The sequence below is a fragment of the Anolis sagrei genome, chromosome 2 (assembly GCF_037176765.1).
Source record: "Anolis sagrei isolate rAnoSag1 chromosome 2, rAnoSag1.mat, whole genome shotgun sequence".
In the NCBI taxonomy this organism is placed as follows: Eukaryota; Metazoa; Chordata; class Lepidosauria; order Squamata; family Dactyloidae; genus Anolis; species Anolis sagrei.
The window spans coordinates 276947501-276969455 of record NC_090022.1 but is presented as its reverse complement, the minus strand read 5'-3'; the positions used below and the strand labels follow the sequence as shown (position 1 = coordinate 276969455).

Here is a 21955-nt window from a genome sequence, read left to right as displayed (position 1 = left end):
CCACGCATTGCTGTGGCCCACTTTGGTGGTCATGTGTGGGAAGTTTGGCCCAATTCTATCGTTGGTGAGGTTCAGAATGCTCTGTGATTGTAGGTGAACTATAAATCCCAGGAACTGCAAATGTCAAGATTAGATTTTCCCCAAACTCCACCAGTGTTCACATTTGGGCATATTGAGTATTCATGTAGAGTTTGGTCCGGATCCATCATTGTGTCCACAGTGTACTCTGGATGTAAGTGAACTACAACTCCCAAACTCAACATCAATGCCCACCAAAACCTTCCAATATTTTCTGTTGGTCACGGGAGAACTGTGTGCCAAGTTTGATTCAATTCCATCATTGGTTGAGTTCAGAACGCTCTTTGATTGTAGGTGAACTATAAATCGCAGCAACTACAACTCCCAAATGACAAAATCCATTTTTTTAGTGAAGGACATACATTGGGTTTTAGATGTCTTGTGTCCAAATTTGGTGTCAATTCGTCCAGTGGTTTTTTTAGTTCTGTTAATCCCACAAACGAACATTACATTTTTATTTATATAGATTTCAAAAACAAATTACATCACTTTTCTACACAGTTGCCCTCCTTTGCAATGTATTTTCCAAGCACTGTGCCAACTTTTAATGCCATCAGAAAAAAAAAGTTGATCGCATACCACTAATGTGCTGAAGCAAATCAGTTCTAGTTCTAGAGTTCTTACTTCATTCCTTGTGATCATGACTACAGGTGGATGTCCAGAGCGCTCTGTATCTGTCACACTAGTATGGAATTTTTTTAACATTTCAATCCACGTATAGACAATTCTACAAGAGAGAACTTTATCACCATATCGAGCACACATGTGGAGATGAATTTGTGCTTCTAGCACACCTCATTCCTATAAAAAGGGTATGACAGAATACTATTCCTCTTTGGTGTTGTTACATAGCATGACATCTCTCATACTAAATATCAAGATCAGTTGGCTTGCCAGAGAGAGTAGTCAAATGACACCCTCAGACACAATCAATTATTATTACTCCTCCTGCCATTACTGTTTCCAACGGAAATATAAAAGTGTAGAAACTTTTTGAAGACTGTTCACACTACTCTTGGATGAGCAAGGTGGGATGAATTTGTTCCAGCCTTGCCTACACAGGTACTCAGTACAGCACCAACTTAGACTCAAGAGCTGGGGAGGAGAAACTGTCTCCATTCATAAGAATCTCATCTTTCTTGGGAAAAAGCCCATTTCCCTGGCATTGGCTTTATAACTTGCATAAGGTACTCCTGTTGTTATCCATTTCAGTTGTAGTGACTTGACTACATGGACTGATTCAAGGGGCCAAGACATTTGAATCAATCCACCCAATGCATATAAATATGACCCCCCTACACCTTTCTCACCTAATGAGATTAGTAGAGGTGGAGAAATTAGTGGGACAAGTGGGTGATAAATCACTGATAATAAAATCATCCAGACCAATTCTCTTGCCATATAGGAATCAGAGCACTCCTGGTAGATGACTAACCAACTACTGTTTAAAAAACATCAAAAAGAGACTCAACCACACTCCAAGGAGAATTTTCCACCATCAAACAGCTCTTAAAGTTCTTCCTAATGTCTAGGTGAAATCCTTTCCTGTAGTTTGAATGCCTTGTTTCATGTCTTAGACTAGAAGCACTGCCTGAATATCAAGCAGAAAGTGGGAGCGAGAAATAATATCATACGAAAGCTGACTGGCACAACCCGGGGATCACAACCAGACACAGTGAAGACATCTGCCCTTGCGCTATGCTACTCCACTGCTGAGTATGCATGCCTAGTGTGGAACACATCTCACCACGCTAAAACGGTAGATGTGGCTCTTAATGAAACATGCCGCATTATCACGGGGTGTCTGTGCCCTACACCGCTGGAGAAATTACACTGTTTAGCTGGAATTGCAGCACCTGACATCCATCAGGATTAGCAACCAATAGTGAAAGGACCAAGGCAATGAAATCTCCAACTCATCCCCTGTTTGGATATCAGCCAGCACGTCAACAACTTAAATCAAGAAATAGCTTTCTAAGATCAACAGAGACACTCGTTGGAACACCTCAGCAAGTGAGAGTCCAAAAGTGGCAGGCTCAAACCCAGAACCTCAATCAATGGCTGATACCAAATGAGAGACTCCCTCCTGGGCACACAGAAAACTGGGCAACTTGGAAGGTGCTGAACAGATTGTGCTCTGGCACCATGAGATGCAGAGCCAACCTTAAGAAATGGGGCTACAAAGTGGAATCCACAACATGTGAGTGTGGAGAAGAGCAAACTACAGACCACCTGCTGCAATGCAACCTGAGCCCTGCCACATGCACAATGGAGGACCTTCTTGCAGCAACACCAGAGGCACTCCAAGTGGCCACATACTGGTCAAAGGACATTTAATCAACTACCAAGCTTGCAAACTTTGTGGTTTGTTTGTTTGTTTGTTTGTTTGTTTGTTTGTTTGTTAAAAATGCAACACAACTGTTTGGTCTGCTCCTGACATGATAAATAAATAAATGTCTTAGACTCTGAAGCAGCAGAAAACTGCAAAAGTGCTTCTTTCTCTCTTTCTCCTACCAGTGAGAGGACATGGGAGAAAACCCTCCCTGTTTTGGTTCCTTGGTGTTTGCATGCCCTCCCTTGGAGATCTGATAAATTGTAATGCTATGTCCTCTTCGGTTCCTCATCAAGTAAAAGCATAGCTTTGTGACCCTAACTGAATTCTTCCCAAATTTCGATGTACATCGTTTTAACCTTTTCACTTGTTTAAACTCATTAAAAGCGTACAATATGAACACTTTTAATTCCTCTACTTTTTCAATTTGACAGTGTTTTAAACCATTTCAGTTGACTTTAGATGCACGCTGTCCTTTACAGGATATAAATCTTATAATAAACAAATGTTTATTGATGTCCCCTCTTAACCATGAGGTTCACCTCGGGTCAAGCACATTCTCACTGCATAACCAGCAAGCAACCAAACAAATGAAAATATCTTTCTCTATGGATTTTGTAAAGACCGAACACATCTCCCTAGGAACTCCCTTCCTAGGGATATTAGATCAGCCCCCTCCCTCCTGACCTTTCAAAAATGAGTGAAAACCTGTCTCTTTGAGCAAGCATTTGGAGCTGCAGCATTACCAGTTACCACAAAATCATAACATGAACATGGAACGGCTAAGACTATGTAAACGGATGAGGAATTTGGATTGGAAAACATTGGTTTTTTATTAATTTTTATATTTTAATGGTTTTTTATGGATTTTATATGTATTTATGATATGTTTTAATTGTTTTTATTGAGATATGTATTTATATATGGCATCTAATTATTGCTGGTCTGTACGCCGCCCTGAGTCGCCTTCGGGCTGAAATGGGCAGGATAGAAATGTCATAAATAAATAAATAAACAAATCTCTCTTTCCTTTTTTCCTTAGAATTCTGGTACGTCAGAAATCAGACTTCATTTTTCATATGGAAATTATGGGTAGATTGGATTTGTAACAAGGAATGGATCTACACTGTAGCATTAATGCACCTTGACATCATTTAACTGCCATTGCTCTAAACTGTGGAATCTTGGAAGTTGTAGTTTGGTGGGCAGACAAAGCCAAAGACCATGTAAAACTATAGCTTCCAGGGTTCCGTAGTATTAAACTAAAGTGGCATCAAACTGCATTAATTCTACAGTGTCCTGGTTTGGCTAACTATGAGTTTCAGTAGCTTCAATAATTTCAGCCACCTTAAACCTGATACTAAGCTATATCTTTCTGAGTCCAAGCATACAGAACAAGGAAAATACACAGCCAGAGTGAATAACTGGGGACCAGCTGTATTTTATAAGCCCTAGAACATCTTCAATAGTGGATCAGTCAGGCTAAGTCCATCACAAAATTGGAAATAACCCATCGCATGAATATTATTCTCCTTGTAACAACAGATGCAGATAATATTCTGAGTTCTGATACTCAGTCCTTCCTATTTCAGCACTGAGGCTGACATTCTTCTTGCTGGAAAGAAAACCACATTTAAATTCTGCTGCTGGCGTAGAGAGAACAATTCTTCCATGGAGATGATATGAACAAGTTATAAAACAATTCAGCCGTGGTGGAGCTATTTATTTCCTGAAAAAGGCTCGCAAGTAACAATTGAAGGCAGTATTCCCACTCTTGGAAATTTACAATAAAGTGTTTGTGAATTTCATGGGATGGGTCATATTCCAAATGATAACAACTTTGGATAGTAAGAGTGACAAGTTTTCTCAGTTGAATTCAGAGAATTTATGTTGAAGAGCCCAAATCCGAGTGGGCAGAAAGTAAATTGCAAGATGGTCCATGGAGCAGCAAACACAACCCGTTTTACTATCCAAGGTGCTGAATCCATTTTGCGTTTAGCACCATCAATAACTGCTTTTATAATGAGCTTACTTATGGCAAAAACAATCCACCTTTTCATATCCAAGGTGCAGAATCTATTTTGTGAGAAAGGTTCAGCACCATCAGTTGCTGCATTCAAGCATGACCTAAAGACAGAATTGGATTTAACTACTCTTCCAAAATGGAAGCCATTGAAGGTCAACCCTTCCATTTAGCAGAGTGAGGCAATTGCTGGAGTGTGTGCAAAGTGCAAGAGAATTCTGACAATCCTTCTGTGATGGAAGACAAAATGTTGGTTTTCCAGGCCATACTGCATCTCAAAGCAGTGGCAGCTGGTGGCTCTCATGTTGATGGCATTATTGAAGAACTTGTTTGAGGGACAGGGTTCAGTATCTTAGATATTACCTTTGATTTGGATAAAACTCCAGTGCCAATCCAGCAGTGATACCAACTGACACCACTCTCCAGCTTAGAAAATAATGTCACATTACTCAGTGAATAAATAAGAAGCAACAGCCAGTTATGTCAATGTTGGTAGATAGATGGAGGGACATTCTGACTTTCATCTCAGGAAACAAAACATCTAGGGTTGTCCTTGGCTCTTTTGAACTTCTTTGGATGAGCATAAAACACTACCCCAGGCCATCATATTTCCAATTTGCATGTATGGTTGCAAAAACTGGACAGTGAAGAAAGCTGACAGGAAGAAAATCAAGTCATGTGAAATGTGATGCTGGAGGCAAGTTACCATGGGCTGCTAAAATGACCAAGCAACGAGTCTTTGAGCAAATCAAACCTGAACTCTCACTAAAAAAAAAAGTAACAAAATTGAGATTGTCATACTTTGGACATATCATGAGGAGATATGACTCACTAGAAAAGACAATTATGCTTAGTAAAGTACATAGCAGTAAGAAAAGAAGGAGAACAAACCACAGGGGGATTAATTTAGTCAAGGAAACCACATTGCTGAGTATGTAACACCTCAGCAGGGCAGTTGGTAACCAGAGATCTCATCTGTAGGTTCTTGATAACTCAAGTTGACTTGATGGGAATTTCAAAAAATGCTCTCCAGATCTGTTGGAACCCCCAAGAAATTGGTATCAATGGTTGATCTCTGAGATGTTAACAGTAGACTGACAACATTTCTGATTGTGATAATGATAATGATAATGATAATGATAATGATAATGGTGATGATGATGATGATGATGATGATAATAATAATAAACAATCTCTTTTCACACCCTAAAATAAAATGCAGAAACAAGGAAGCACAAAATGTGATTTTATATAAAGGAACTGTCAATGGCATACATTTTTAGTGCTCAAAACATATTCCAGTTCTCTGGATTCATTCATTCTGTGACATTTTTGCAGGAGACTCTGGTTGAGGAATCATTAGGTTCTAGTAAAACAAACAAACAATTTAGCCTTAAGCTTGAGGAAACAGGATTGTAGTATCTCAGACAAGAATGTGGTATCTCCTGTGGTCTGGGATCATATACAATAAGACCCCATAACCACAGAGCCCATATCCATGGTTTCAGGGAATATAGTCTCTATGAATTAGCTAGGTCCTCTAAGCAATTCTACAATTTATTTTTCCTGGAAGTTACTATACAGTCTTACTGGAAGACCAACTCCAAACAATCTTACTGGAGGACCAACTCCAGACAAACCCTATGGCATGCTGGGAGTAGTTGTTAGCTAATTTAATGGCATTCAGTCATACCTCTAATTCCAGATAATTTGACTTTTCCTAGCAAAGTACCCACCCTCTCATGGATACTGGAGTCTTACTATATTTCACATGGAATTTAGTGGAAGAACCTTTTTTTTTCTCGCAGAGCAGCAGCTAGCTTTGGACCCACAGTAACAAACATATCAGGAAAGCCATTTAAAAATGGGAAGACTTCCTAAACTAATGCTCCAATTACACAGCATAATCTTTTATATGTTTTCTCAGAAATTGGTCCCAGGGAGTTTAATAAAGCTTTCCCTTAAATAAGTGAGCAGAGGGTTGACAAACAGTCAAGCAATGAAACTGAAATCATTAACTGAGGCAACACCAATAAGTTTAGTCAATTATCCTATATGTTCTCTGTGTATGGTGTTCTTTGGTCTAACACTAAGCTGTATCTATGTGTTGTGCAATTCTATGTAATGGAGTTTATTCTGAACTTTTATTATCCTGGTGAGTCAGACTTTAACACCTATAATTCCCAGGCAGAAATGGTCACCAAATTGGAGAAAGTAGACATATACAGCAGCGGCTGCCATTGCTTAACTAACTTTTATGAATGATAATCCCCCTTTCTGATGTACTTTTAAAGATTCTAATTACTTAAGGATCCTCACATGTGGAAAGTAAAACAACAGAGACATATCATGTTCTATCTTCTCTTCACACAAAGTGAGTTGGAGGGTATCATTGAGAATGCAAGGTCAGTTCAGATAAAAGCTTGTGAATGGAGCTCTAATGGCAAGCTTCAGAATAAATGGGAAGGGACACATGGGCCACATGTACCCAACTTTTTATGGCCCTTGGTTGCCTCCTCCCCCTGGACATAATTGCAAGGCCCAAGAGTCTAACATATAACGGGTTGCTTCTCATCTCCAGACATAACAGAGGCAATCAAAACTGCCACAAAAACAATTGCTTTGATCCTCTCGCTCTTCTCTAACTCTCCACCCCCAAATCCCAGAAAAAGTTACAAGGTGTCACTTTTGATTGTTGGTGTGATGGTATGATCCATTCAGAAGGTGTGGCTCCTGCCCCATGTCCAATGAACCACTCTGGAAATGAAAAAATACATAGAAGGGGACCTCTTCAGAAGATGTCATCACCAGCATTTGCTGGATTCCACAACCTGTGCTGACTAGAAGATTCTGGGACTTGTCATCCAAAATAGCAACTCTCTGCCTAAGCTCTACCTTTGAATCTCCATTGCTCTGCATTAACCTTGAAAATGTCTTCTCATCTCTTTCTGCAAAGATCTCTCATGGAACTCATAGCTTAGTATCATAGAATCATCAAGTTGGAAAAGACCTCATGGACCAGCCAGTCCAATCCCCTGCCAAGAAGCAGGGCAAGGAAAATGTATGACCCTCCCAATGTTGTGAAACCTCAATTCCTACCAGCCACCATCACCAATAGTCAACATAAATAGTTCAAATTCACCCAAGAGGGGACACAAATTGTTGATTCCTGGTATCTGGAACTACTACAGTTGCCCAGGCCTAGAGGAAAGTAGACCATGGGATTCCCCCCACACACAGGTATCTCTGTCAACTTTCCAATCTCTGCTACTTGAGATGTCTACTTCATTCTGTCTAAGGATAGGATTGATCCTGAAAAAAAAAACCCTTTTGGACCTTACTATTCCAAGTCTAAAGTGGAAGAACTGGGATATTGAATACTGGTACAGAACCCAAATTCACTGCCTCATACTCTAATCACACTGTTAATATATTCTCTTCAGCAAGAATGGGTGTCTCAGGATTGTAGGTTATATGGTACATCCCGTAGAGTCCTCTCCTCCTTGGACAAAAATCAAGGTGGGGGGGGGGTGGGGGGAGAACTGACTCTAACTACAAGACACATCTATATGAAAAGAATATATTCCCTGCCATTCCCACACATTGCTTCCCCCCACAGCCAATTCTTTAGGCTGAACCCCAGAGAAGGACTAGGTGAGCATAACAGAGTGTGCTAAAAGCAAGCCATCTCACTCTCCCTAAAACACAAAAGAGTTCAAGGAGCAATCTACTGAGTGTATTCATTTATTTATTTTCACACATTTTTCAAACACTCCCAAGTCATTTCTACATCAGGAACCCAGTGAACTGAAAAGCACTTACTCTTGAGGACAGAGTACGCATTAACTCAGCAGGGCATCTTTCCTTGTGAGCATAACCAGCTAGCTTGGGCGAGTCCAAGCACTGATCCATCTCATCCAGTTATATGAGGCTAAGACACTCTGAGGCTTCAGATTGCAAGATTTCCCAATCCTACTTGAGAACGTCTAGCCCCAATGGTCCACAATCAATGACACAGCATTGCACTTCCATCCCATGCCCTGTCCCTTAGCTACAATTTGCACTATCCTATACCCTTGTCTTGGTTTCAGATTGGCCATGTCTTGCAGTAAAGATCTCTTCTTCCAAAGATCTCTCATGGAACTCATAGCTTAGTATCATAGAATCATAGAGTTGGAAGAGACCTCATGGGCCATCCAGTCCAATCCCCTGCCAAGAAGCAAGGCAAAGAAAATGTGGTCACTAGGCGTTGTTCTGAGTTTTAAATTGCTGTTTTTATATGCTATAGTTTTTTACTTTGTAGTGTACTGTGTGTTTATTTTATACTTTGTCTCGGCACCTTGCACTATATGTAAGCCACCCCGAGTCCCTTCAAGAAGATGGAGGTGGGGTACAAAAATAAAGTTGTTACAGCAGAGTCTCGCTTATCCGTCCTTCACTTATCTGACCTTCTGTAATCTGATGCTCTTATCCAACACCCCTGTCCCCCTTTTCCTCCAGCATTTCCCCTTTAGAGGCCATGTTTTTAGTTTCCTTCTTTCTTCCCCATTTTGGCTGGTATCATTGTGTGGACTCTGAAGGAACTGTCAGAACATAATGGTTCTCCTCCTCCTCCGCCGCCTCCCCCCCCCTCCCCACATGCAGCAATGGTTCAGTCCAAGTTGGAAGGAGGAGTTGTAGCTATGTAGGACTTTGTCGAAAATATGGGAAGAGAAAATAAGAGAAAAGAATGAAGGTGGGCAGTTGTTTTGAGGATTTGTGTAAGTGTACTATATACCTTTTCATTACAATTCCTTGTTTGTTGCTCCTTTTTCCATCAGTAGTGAGTGAGTTTTCTCCTTGTGTCTGGAAAACCAAACAGAAGGAAAACTCACTCACCATTGATCTCTGCCAGGGAAGAGATATAGACTACAAACTCCCAGAAGCCTCCATATTATCCAACATTTTCATTTATCCGACATCCTGCTGGCCTGTTAAAGACTCTACTGTATTGTTATTATTATAACGGTGGTAGAAAATACATGGGACCTTTTCCATGCAAAAGGTGTTCCACTACCAAGCTATAAAAAGTCTCAGGTCTCTTCAGCAGCAGGATTAAATGCCATCCCCTTGCAAATAACCACTGGCTGTTATTCTATGTGCAGTGCACATTGTTCCGTAAACTTGGCCTTCGACACGATACTATTGACTTTGGTCTTTAAATTACTCAGTCTCCAACCACAGGCATGACAACCGCCTTAAGCTACTCAGTGCTTAAGATAATTGAAAAACAAGAGTTGATAGGATGAAGGGAGAGAAAAAGAGGGAGAAATAATTTTGTGTTTTTGTTTTTATATTTAACTAGGCAGATAAACATATCTTCAATCAGCAAGTTCTTCATTTGCTGTGCTGGTGCAATTAACCTATTTGCATGAATTAGATGTCAATTAGCATATATTAGGTTTCAATTAGCAGAGAATCTATTCCTTTGTGCTCTAAAATACAAAATATTTTTTCCTCCTGTTTTCTTCCTTCTCCTTCCTTGTATAACCTTATTCCAAGCAAATACTCCCTCCCTAGCAAAATCAGGGTAATTACGGGAGAGAACATGTGCAATCTTTTTTCTTCAAAGACGCCATCTGATTTTACCTTTGTTCTGCCTACTGCTGAAACCCTACATGAAACACTAGGACTTCAGAGACAGGAAAAATATTAAAATCATATTTAGTTTCTACAATAATTTCAGGTTGCATCTTCCTAGCACCTGTACATTTTGAATAACCTTGACCATGCATCTGGATATTGTTACGTGTTTTCGTTCAATGGTACACACCTTTCATTCCAGAAAACACTGCATATTTAAAGGTCATGTTCTTTGTTCCAGGTCATCTCATGCCCTTTATTCCACGCACACACATGCACCAGCTCTTTTTCACACCCCCTAATTTTCTCAGTTCTTAACAAAAACATATTATGTATTTGACATGTTGTTCTAGCAACATGAGAGCCAGTGTAGTGTAGTATTCTGAGTGAAGCCAGGATTGTGGGAGACTAAGTTTCAAATCTTTGCTTGGCCATGGAAACCCACAGAGTGACCTTGGGCAAGTCATGCCCTCTCGGCCACACAGTATGGAAATGGTAAACCTCTTTTGGACAAACCTTGCCAAGAAAACCCCAAGCTATGTCAACCTTAAGGTCTCCATAATTCAAAATAAGTGGAAGTACACATACTACACATACAAGCATACAAGGCATACAGCCCCATAAATAAGAGTTCGAATGTGTCTTGCTTCCAATCAAAATCTGCATCGTTCATTTGCTTTCTCTCCTGTGACAACCATCTCCAATCTGGTTCCCTCCAGGCATAACTGACATAACTCTTGTCCCTTGCTGTCTAAGGGTGGCTTTCTGAAGGTAGTCCAGTATATCTGGAGGGTGCCAATTTGAACAGAAGGAGGTAACCCAGGTATTCACATAAATAACATGACTGATGTAAACCTTTTGTTGAAAAAATAATATTGAACATTGTCAAGAATAGTGGAAGTCATTCTTATTGGGATAAGCCTCCTCTCAGTAGACTCAAATCAAGGAAAATCTTCATGAGAACCACCACTCCTCTTAATATTCCCCCGGCAACAACTAGAGCATCCCTTTGGGCAGCTAAACCAGGAAACCCCAATTGGATGGTCCCTCACAAGGGTCTGCCTCCAGGGGTAAGCCAAGAATGGTCAACTTGGCAGTTCCTGAACAGACTCAGAAGTGGAGTGGGAAGTTCAAAAGACAACCTGGCAAAATGGAACTACTTAAAAGAATCCTTCACCTTGTGCAAGTGTGGAGCTGAACAAACAACTCCACACCTGTGTGCTTGTCCACAATGCCTTGCCTCATGTACAGGGGAAGAATTGTTTAAAGCTACAGACAATGCAGTTGCTGTTACCCATTTTGGTTGCTTGTGCTCTTTCTATTTTTATCAGTTATGTATGCAATGCTTTTGACACAAAATGAATAAATAAAATGGGATTAATTATTTTTAATCAGTTCACTAAAGGGCAAAAAGCTACGATACTTACTAAGCCATAGTACTCTATATTACAAGTACTACAAGAAAGTCTGTGCCACTGTTCCTACCCTATCATCCAAGGGCACGAGAGGTCTGTAATCCTTATCCCCTTTGTGTCCCTGAGAAGTAAATAAAGGCTTAAATGATGAGTTGTTTAAGACTGGCTGCTAAATTGCATAGATCTGAAAAATATGTTGAGCTCCCAAATCTTCCCCACTTTAGTTCCATGCTCCAGCTCCTCTCTATTCCATCACATCACATTGGTATAGGGAGTCATTTATTAAAAGCTCCCCATTGCCACAGACTTTGAGTTACTATTTGTAATGAATGGCAAACTCCCCTACCAGGTCACACATTGGGAAACAACTCCTATCATTCTTTACCAGCATGGTGAGAAATGTAGTGCTGCCCTTCTGGCAAGCACTAGGTTATGCAAGATTGAAACAAGGCTGTCAACTGTGCATTAGCAAGAGCGTCAGTCCCAAGGGATGCTCCCTATCTAATCCATAGAGGTATTTTACTCCATGGAATCAGGCTCTTTGGTCTGCATTCTTTGTCTGCCTTTTGTTCATGGAACATGAACTTCAAGATCTGGCTCACACGTAGGCACATCAATCACTGCCACAATTGCTACATCAAGCAAAAAGACAAAAAGTGTGCGGATATTCCAACTAATGAAGGATTTGCCTTTAGCTTATTTCACATAGAAATGCCTTCTGAGCTTTGTCACTGAGGCAGCTTCCATACTCAGGGCCAAACTCAGGATCTGAACACAGCTTCATTTTGTGTAGAAAGAGGAGGGAATGCATATAGTCAATTTTAGATTTTGAGAAAGGCAGAACCAGGTGAAGGTAATGAAGTCAATTTTAGATTTTGAGAAAGGCAGAACCGGGTGAAGGTAAATGAAGTCTTAGGCTGTTAGCCCTCAAGCTACAAGGACCAACGTTGAGCCTAGAGTAAGCTGCGTGTGAGCAACATTGATTGGAGAGACCATTGTGTGCACATTTTGTGGTGCCATTGAGCTACTCTCTGGTGGAAGTCTAAGCAGATGCAGTAGAAAGGGGGAAGTTTGGGAAGAGGATAGGAAGAAGCAGGGAGGTGGTTCCATCAGGGACTGAACTTTCCTCACTGTTGTGCTCTGCTGGAGAGCTCAACGGCAAAGACTGGGGGAGAATATTAAGAACCAATGGATGGTTGGGAGTTGGAGAGGGATCATCCTGAACTATTGAAGGTCAGAACCTAATCTCCTGGCCAGAATGACAGATGGAAGATACAGACAAGGGTCTAGAGCCCAATGGAGTAGACCAGGCATGGGTCAACTTGGGCCCTCCAGGTGTTTTGGACTGCAACTTCCACCCTCCTGGTGTTTGGACTTCAACTCCCACCCTCCAAGTGTTTTGGACTTCAATTCCCACCATTTCCAACAGCCTCAGGCCCTTTCCTTTTCCCCTTCAGCTGCTTAAGCAGTTGAGGGGGGAAAGGAAGGGGCCTGAGGCTGTTAGGAATGGTGGGAGTTGAAGTCCAAAATACCTGGAGGGCCAAAGTTTGCCCATGCCTGCTATAGAATGAACAAATTCTAGTGGTTGTCTACTATAGAGTCACATAGGACAACCCCAGAAATGGCTAGAGACAACATATTGGTCAGACACAGATAAATGGAACTGCTGCTATCAGTCCTGCAGATATGTATTTTATTGTTATGGGAAAAACTGTCAGGTCTACAGTTTATCAATAGGCTTTCTACTTAGTTTAAGTGGTTGAGGATGTAGAGGAAAGGGCCTGAGGCTGTTAGGGATGGTGGGAGTTGAAGTCCAGAACACCTGGAGGGCCCAAGTTGGCCCATTCCTGGTCTAGAGCCAAATTTATTTATTTATTTATTTATTTACAACATTTATATGCTGTCCTTCTCACCCCAAAGGGGACTCAGAATGGCTTACAATACACACACACACACACACACACACACACACACACATACACATACATACAAACAATATATTATATTATTAGCATAGTACAATATAAGTATTATATATTACTATATTGTACTATACCATTATATTGTAATATTACTAGTAATATCACATGGTATATAAAATATATAATTATAATTATAATATTGTATTAGTAGTAGTAGTAGTAGTAGTATTGTATTGTATTACATTATAATATTATAAATATTATATGTATATACAATATATCATATTATATTATTAGTAAAGCACAGGAGACAAGATAGAACTGTCTTCTGCCCCCCTCTCTCTTCACTTTGACCAGTAGACTCAGTGGATCACAGATTTATCTACACCTTGACTTTTCAGCACTTGATTCAAGGGATGTATTTCAGTGAGGGCTCACCAATAGGGTTAAAGCTACATAATGAGGGCAGTGGGGTGCAGGAGAGGAGACCTGTCTATCTTCCAATCCTTCTACTCCATACCAAAACATAAAAAATGATCCCTAAGGAAATCCATCCCCACCTTCGCTCCTGGAGAACCTTGGCATCCAATGTCACCTTTCTAGGAATGCAAGAGGAGAAAAGGGCAGGAGAAGGACTCTCTTGCTCTTGGAGCTCACCCTCAAATTTGGTCACAATTTGGAAAAGGGAAAGGATCAAAGGAAGGGAACCCCAAGCCCCCCGACAGACCCCTTTCCGACCCTTTTGGCTCTGGAGGCTCCCTCCCTCCTCGGGCGCCTTACCTGGGATGGCGAGGTTGGAGAGGGGCACGCTGTGGATGCTGAGGGGCAGAGTGGCCATCCAGTCGGCCAGCTTGAGCTCGAGCTTGCCTTGCGACGAAGCCATGCTTGCTTCTGGGCGAGCGCGGAGGGAAAGAGGCGCTTGGCCGGCCGCTCACTCACTCGCCTCGCGCGTCTCCTCCTCCTCCTTCCCTCCTTCCCTCCTTCTTCTCCTCCTCCTCCTCCTCCTCCTCCTTTTCCTTGGCTGCCTCCTTGAAGCCCAGCCACGCTGCGCCACACCCACCGCAGCTGATGGCGCAGGCACGGGCTGGTGGGGATGATGGGCCCTCCAACTGCGCCCTAGGGGCTTTCCTTCCCAGCCCTTCCCCTGCTTTGCAAAGCAATAGCACTCCCCTCTTTCTCCCTTTCTTTCCTTCTCTTTCTTGTGGCACGTGACGCTGAACACACACATCATGTTCTCAGAAGCACATTTTTGTATTTCACATTCACACCATGGATGCCCCCCTCCCCCCTCCCCGTGGTGCAATGGGTTAAACCAGCGTTTCTGGGGGTCAGGACCCCTGGAGAGGTCGTGAGGGGCCGTCTGAGGGGCCGCCAAAGAGCATCAGAAAAAAACAGTATTTTCTGTTGGCCATGGGGGTTCTGTGTGCCAAGTTTGGCCCAATTCTGTCGTTGGTGGAATTCAGAATACTCTTTGATTCTAGGTGAACTATAAATCTCAGTAACTACAACTCCCAGAGGTCAAAGTCTATTCTCCCCAAACTCCACCAGTGTTCACATTTGGGCATATTGAGTATTTGTGCCAATTTGGTCCAGATCCATCATTGTTTGAATCCACAGTGATCTCTGGAGGTAGGTGAACTACAACTCCAGAGGCAGCCCTAGGTAATTTTCAATGGTAAGCAAACAGTATTTTGCCCCCCCCCCCCCCCAACCAATCACTGATATATATTTTCTGTTCATTGTGGGAGTTCTGTGTGCCATATTTGCTTCAATTCCATCATTGGTGGAGTTCAGAATGCTCTTTGATTGTAGGTGAACTATACATCCCAGTAACTACAACTCGCATCTGTCAAGATATATTTTCCCCCAAGAGCGCCTCAAGAGCACCCCTGGGCAAAATCAACTATACTGCAAATGCTTACTTTGCGTAATGGGTTGAGCCTCCCCTGTACAACTCCAAGACTCAAGGTCAATGTCCATCAAACCCTTCCAGTCTTTTCTGTTGGTCATGGGGGTTCTGTTTGGGAAGTTTGGATCAATGCCATCATTGGTTGAGTTCAGAATGCTCTTTGTGGATTAACTATAAATCCAAGTAACTACAACTCCCAAAAGTCAAGGTCTATTTTCCCCAGTCTCCACCACATTTGTGCATATTGAGTATTCGTGCCAAGTTTGGTCCAGATCTATCATTGTTTGAATCCACAGTGATCTCTGGATCTAGGTGAACTACAACTCCAAAACTCAAGGTCAATGCCCACCAAACCCTTCCAATCTTTTCTGTTGGTCATGGGGGTTCTGTTTGGGAAGTTTGGTTCAATGCCATCATTGGTGGAGTTCAGGGTGTTCTTTGATTGTAGGTGAACTATAAATTCCAGCAACTACAACTCCCAAATGACAAAATCATTCACACACACACCCCAACCCCACCAGTATTCAGATTTGGGCATATTGGGTATTTGTGCCCAGTTTGATCCAGTGAATGAGAATACACCCTGCATATCAGATATTTACATTATGATTCATAATAATAATAAAATTACACTTATGAAGTAGCAACAAAAGTAATTTTATGGTTGGGGGCCACTACAACATGAGGAACTGTATTAAGGGGTCACAGCATTTGGCAGGTTAAGAACCACTAGGGTAAACCCTTGTGCCAGCAGGACTGAGGACTGATAGGTTTCTTTTCCTGCAGCTCGAATCCATTGCCCCATGTCCTAGTCTCTAGTCTCTAGAGCAGGCATTCTTAAACTGCAGCCCTCCAGCTTTTTGGGCCTTCAACTCCCAGAATTCCTGACAATTGAACAAGGTCTTTAGGGCTTCTGGGAGTTGGAGGCTCAAACATCTGGAGGGCCACAGGTTGAGGATGCCTGCTCTAGAGCAACAGAAAAACAATCCTTTCACAGTGTTGCTTGATGAAGAAACACAACCTACAAACTATCTACAGGCCCACTAAGTAAATGCAACAAATGCTACATTCACTGAAGGACAAGAGGGATCCTCTCACCTCTGCAGGAGTCCACCGTATACCATGCAACTGTGGATATATCTACAAAGGGACCACCAAACACAGCACCCAAGCATGAATCAAGGCACATGAAAGGCACTGCAGACTACTTCAACCAGAGAAGTCAGCCATAGCAGAGCACCTGATGAACCAACCTGGACACAGCATATTATTTGAGAACACAGAAATGCTGGAACACTCTAACAACCACCATGTCAGAAGCCATTGAAACCCACAAGCATGTAGACAATTTCAACAGAAAGGAGGAAACCATGAAAATGATCATAATTTGGCTACCAGTATTAAAAAAAACCCCTCTAAAATCAGTAAATAAAGAACTATACTCAAAAACAGGGGAATTCCAGACAAGAATTCGAGACAAGAATGAATCGGGGCCAGCTAATACCTCCCAACGAAGGATTGCCTTAGGCATAAGAAGCCAGACCTTGAAACTGCAAGGCCATTAAATACTAATCAAGGTAGGCAATTGCAACATTCACACTTACCTCCAAAAGTGTTTCCTTTCAAAAGGAAACACTTACTTTAACCTGAGAGAACAGATCTCTAGGAACCTCTAGATCCTTCAGTGTGACATTATAGTCAACTTCCCCTGAGCACTGATCACAGAGTTATACTGGAGTACCAAGAGATCAATAAGAAGAGCACTTCTCTTGGTATTTGAAGGTTCACCAGTATGATCCTATTTCAGCTTCATGTGGAGGTTCCTAGAGAGATTTCTGAAAAGATGTTCTTAGTTTTTAAAAATAGCATTTTTTTTATTTGCATTTTTCTACTTCCAAGGGGGTCTTGCCCTCTTAACCCCTGTTGCACTCCAGGCCTGGAAACCCCTATGACCACAGCACCACGCAAGAATCCATAATATAAGCAAACAATGTATTGTAAAATATATCAAAAGTGTAGTAAAAATTCAGGAATAGAGAAGAAGGGTTTTATCCAAAAAGGTTTAGCAATAAGCAATAATCCAACAGGAAAAATGTTTCATATAGATTTAAAGGTAATAACAGTCCAGGAATAGCCAAAAATCACAAGAACAGCTTAATTTTACAAGCAAAAGGTATATTTAGTAAAACTTGAACATGAATACAAATAGAGGAACATAGACATTTCCAATATACCTGAATCCCAAAACCAAAGTCTTAACTTGAAACATGAACCAGGAATTCAGGCCTAGCTTCTTACTCAAAATGTTACATCGCCTGAACTAACTATAAAATAAACAACTTGCCAATTAAAAAACCTCCCATGGAAGCATTTAGTCTCCCATGAAATCTCTCCCCAACTTTCCTACACAAATGCTCTACCCGGCGATGCCTATTGTCTGCTCTGATCTGTAAACAAAGGCTGGTGTTGATTTCTGTATCTCCAGGTGCTTTTTCCTGGGAGTCTTCTGTATCACTTAATTCTCCACCCGATTCCTCCTTATCTAATGTCTGGCTGCTTTGACTGACCTTGAAGGCGTGCACTTTCCCAGTCAGATTTCTCATTGAAGGAAGAGTCATTCCCTTGACTTAAATCTTCATCACTTCATGCCCCCGGAAATCCCACAGGCAATCCCACAATCCTCGCTAAAACATTAGTGAACCCATCAGTCTCAGGCTGATTTACAGCGACCCCAGAGACTGGTGGAGGGTGGGGGGCTCCTGTCTTATGCTGTATTGATTGTGAAATTATAATGAGTTCAATTTTGATATTTTACCTTTTAATGAAAGATAAAGTTTAAAATAATCCAAAATACAACTGTATGCATAACGCCTTTATTACAACAACCCAAGATATAATAAAATTGTGATGAAGCTTTCAATTTTTTCCAATTTTTTATTGGGCTGGATGATTTTATCTCCACTCTGTTTTGTCTGCTTAACATTTCACTTGATGAAGAGCTCTAGAATCCTCAAATGCCAGCTCACCAAGTGTGTGACATTTTGTTTGCTCCTAATTCCGACATTATTATACTGTGAACCATTTGACTTAACATCTCAGATGGTTTCATTTGTTAGAATATCTTTTTTGTTTTGTTTTTTAAAAATATGTGCTACTAGGATCTGAAAAAGACACCCAATTGGAATATGACTCAAGGTGTAGTCATGCCTACTTATGGTAATTTGAAAGTAGTGATTGCCACTGGATGGCAGCAAAGAAGGGCATACTAACCCAAGAAATGAGGAAGCTATCAAGAGGAAGCCATCAGCTGTGGCCTTGAGGGGGAGGCAGACAACCTTGTACTCTATTGTTCTCAGCCACATATCTGAAAAAGTCAACTGAAACTTTTAAAAAAATCCTCTCCAACAGTAGATCATCCTAGTTGTATATTTATTTATTTAGAGTATTTGTATACCCCTTTTCTCACCCCGAGGGGGACTCAAAGTGGTTTACACGCAAGTCATGGCAAAAATTCAATGCCAGTACAAACAATTACAATTATACACTACAATTACACATAAATCAAATTAAAAATACATCCATGAGCAATAAAACAATCATTAAAACAACAAAACAGTCTCGTCCGTCAAATCGCCATTCAAGTCATTGTCTTTCTGAAATGCTGCATACATTTACTTCTGGAGGTTTTGATGGAAGTGGCTGCCAGTACCCCTCTATGCAAACCATTCCCAAAGTCAAATCCCTAGGAATACTGCCAATTTTCCTGCTCTTTTTCTCCCATTTTTTTCTAACTGGATTGGGTTGCTGGACCTCAGTATTGGGTTGCTGGATCCTTTAAATGTGGACTTGTGTCTGTGTTGCACTTTGGGTTCTTTGGTTTTTTTAAATGCATGTCCCAATTCTAATTCAGACTTGACAGATAGCCAGAGAGAGGATCAAGCAGCAGAATAATAACTTACAGAACAGCGTGAGGCAGAGAGGATGTTGCTCTGTCATTTTGTATTCTTTAAGCTCCTTCCAAACCATAGGAAGTTCTTCTTTCTTCCCCAAAGCCAAAATTCTGTCTCTATGCCAACTCAACACTTTCTCAGCACTCTCAGTTCCAACTTCTAACTATTTTAAATCCATACCTTGGATATATAAAATCAACATCCTGATTGCCTTTTTCCTGAAACAAGACTCTCTCTTCTGATGTATTCTGTCCCTACTCTACTTCATATTCCTGAGCTGCAATTGGCTGCCTTGAGGTCATTATTTCTAGCAGCCCCTTCACAATCCTCCTCTTCAGACTCTTTCTTCTTCATTCCCAAGAGTTTGGAACATATGCAATATCATAGAATCATAGAATCATAGAGTTGGAAGAGACCTCATGGTTGTGCTCCCACAGAAGTTGAGGAAGCAAGAAGCCATTTTGTTCCCTCCTGCTTAAGCCTTGTCTTAGAGTGCACTAGGAATCTGAGTGAGTGTTTAAGATTAGGTGCTGTGAGTGTTTGCTTTGTTTGAGAGGCAGAGTGAGGCTAAATTCTTTTAGCCAGCAGTGATTGACAGTTGCAGGGCAGCAATTAGGGACTCACTGTTATCAGAGTTAGTCGTTGCTGCTTCCTGTTTAACCTATATAAAGCAGGACCTGAACTCAAGTGGCAGTTGTGCTCCCACACAGGACTCCTGACATGATCAAGAATCCCATTTTATCTGGAAAATATATGGATTGCTTTCCAAGCCACCATACCAAGATTCAGTTAGAAGCTAGCAGAGGATAAAGTTCTGCCTTTGTTTACGTAGAGGTCCTGGAACAGGTTTGTCAGGCTGAAGAGGAAATGACCTCTGTTACTTTAATATTTAGCCAGTCCTTGATCAGAAAGCCTTACCATAACCACCAGGAAGAATTTAAGTGGGGAGTTGGGGTAGCAAAAGAGAAGCTTCTCATTCCAAACCTGGATCACAATGTACATCAATACATCATTGTCCAGGATCTCCTGAGAAGAGAGACATCTTTCACTAGCTGGTAAGTAGCCTTATTGTGGGAAGGGAATACTGTACATCAGCAAAATATGTTGGAGGAATAAGGGTAGAGTGGTACTTTGCTGTAATTCATCCAGTTTGGATAAATATTAAAGGAACCTCTTTTCCATATTCAACCTGGCAACTCTATCCAGAGCTCTTAAGGCAATCAGAAAGACATAAGGTAAAGGCAGTCAGTTAGACAGAGGTATAAGACTGTGCCTAGATAACATCTGGTAGCTGCTATGCAAACTGAGGAAATTGTTGTGTAAGGAGTTATTAAATATCTCCTTATCCCCATGACACAAACTAATCATGCTTTCCCTTTCACGAATGTGAATCACCAAGAAGGTTTCAGTGAGTCCAATCTAACCAGCCCATGTGACTGCACTTTTCAAATGCTAACAACAAAAGCTCTGCTGCTGAAGATTTCTCAATAGGGATTATCATTAATTCTTCATTAATTTTCTTCTCAAGGAAGCAATAAGTAAATGCTAGTTGCCATATCAAATATGCTGTAGTCAGCATATTCGATACGGCAACTAGCATTTACTTATTGCTTCCTTAAACCACCAGCTGTAGTAAATCTTGTCAATCAAAGGGTTGACGGTTCAAAGGACAGGTCAGAGTGAGCTCCTGGCCTTTAGCCCAGCTTCTGCCTAGCTAGTGATTCAGAAGCAAAATGTTAGTAGATAAAGCAGGGGGGCATTTTAAGGCACCCATAAGGAAGTGCCAGAAAAATGCCGCCGATTCGATCAAAGGAGGAAGTTAATGAACAAAGCTCTTTGGCAGGGAGATGAAGCAACAGCACCCTCTGTGGCCAGAACCAAGCACAAGCCTCCAAGATGCCGAAGATGGGAAAAGCTAATATATATCTATATCTATGTACAATTGTCTGTCTTGTCCATGTATAAACAGCACTGAATGTTTTCCGCATATGTATGCTCTGTAATCCACCCTGAATGAGAAGGGCAGAATATAAATACTAGAAATAAAAAATAAATAGCTGGAATGATACTTTGTGCAAAATTGGGGTGTGGTTGATTTGCATAAAAACAGCATCTTCTGTCCACACAATGGTTTTTTGTGTGTGTGCAGAAAATGCTGTTTTCTGTGCAAAATATTAATGTGCAAATATTACAATGAATAAGTTCCAAAATGTTAAGATTATTACTAATCTAGGATTCTTCTTACCATGGTTTTGTGTCAATTCAAAAATGTGTTTTTCAATCAGTTAGCTGATACCTTCAGATCTTCTTTCTGCCATTTCTTATCAGTGATTTATTTATATTTATTTATTTATTAACTTTATTTGTACCCCGCGAGCATCTCCCGAAGGACTCGATGCGGCTTACACAGGCCGAAGCCACAAAACACAATACAATAGAAAACATAACATAACAATAACAAAGCAAATCAAACAATTAAGCAAAACAACAGTGATGGAGAAGTTTAAATCATGCTCAGAGTCTGGGATGTGTAATTTGTTGGTCTTTGTGTGAGTTTGTGCTCACAGTAATACATAACAATCCCCTCCATATCTGGGTAAACTTTTAGAAGAACTATTCAACAGTATGAATTGTTTTGCAATGGGACATATGCCCTTGGAAAGTGTGGTCTCTAGGCCTGTCCGTTTTAGTTCGTTAATTCGTT

The 21955-nt window shown here is 41.1% G+C and overlaps 1 protein-coding gene across 1 annotated transcript in view; it reads right to left on the bottom strand.

Moving 5' to 3' along the window:
- The window catches only part of PLCXD3 (phosphatidylinositol specific phospholipase C X domain containing 3), a 114492-nt gene extending 99927 nt beyond the window's left edge, over positions 1–14565 (bottom strand). Inside the window, exon 1 of the mRNA XM_060761435.2 lies at positions 14173–14565. Coding sequence (XP_060617418.2) covers positions 14173–14275 — 103 coding nt within the window. The 5' untranslated portion in view covers positions 14276–14565. The remainder of the gene's footprint in view (positions 1–14172) is intronic.
- Positions 14566–21955: the final 7390 nt, after the last annotated feature.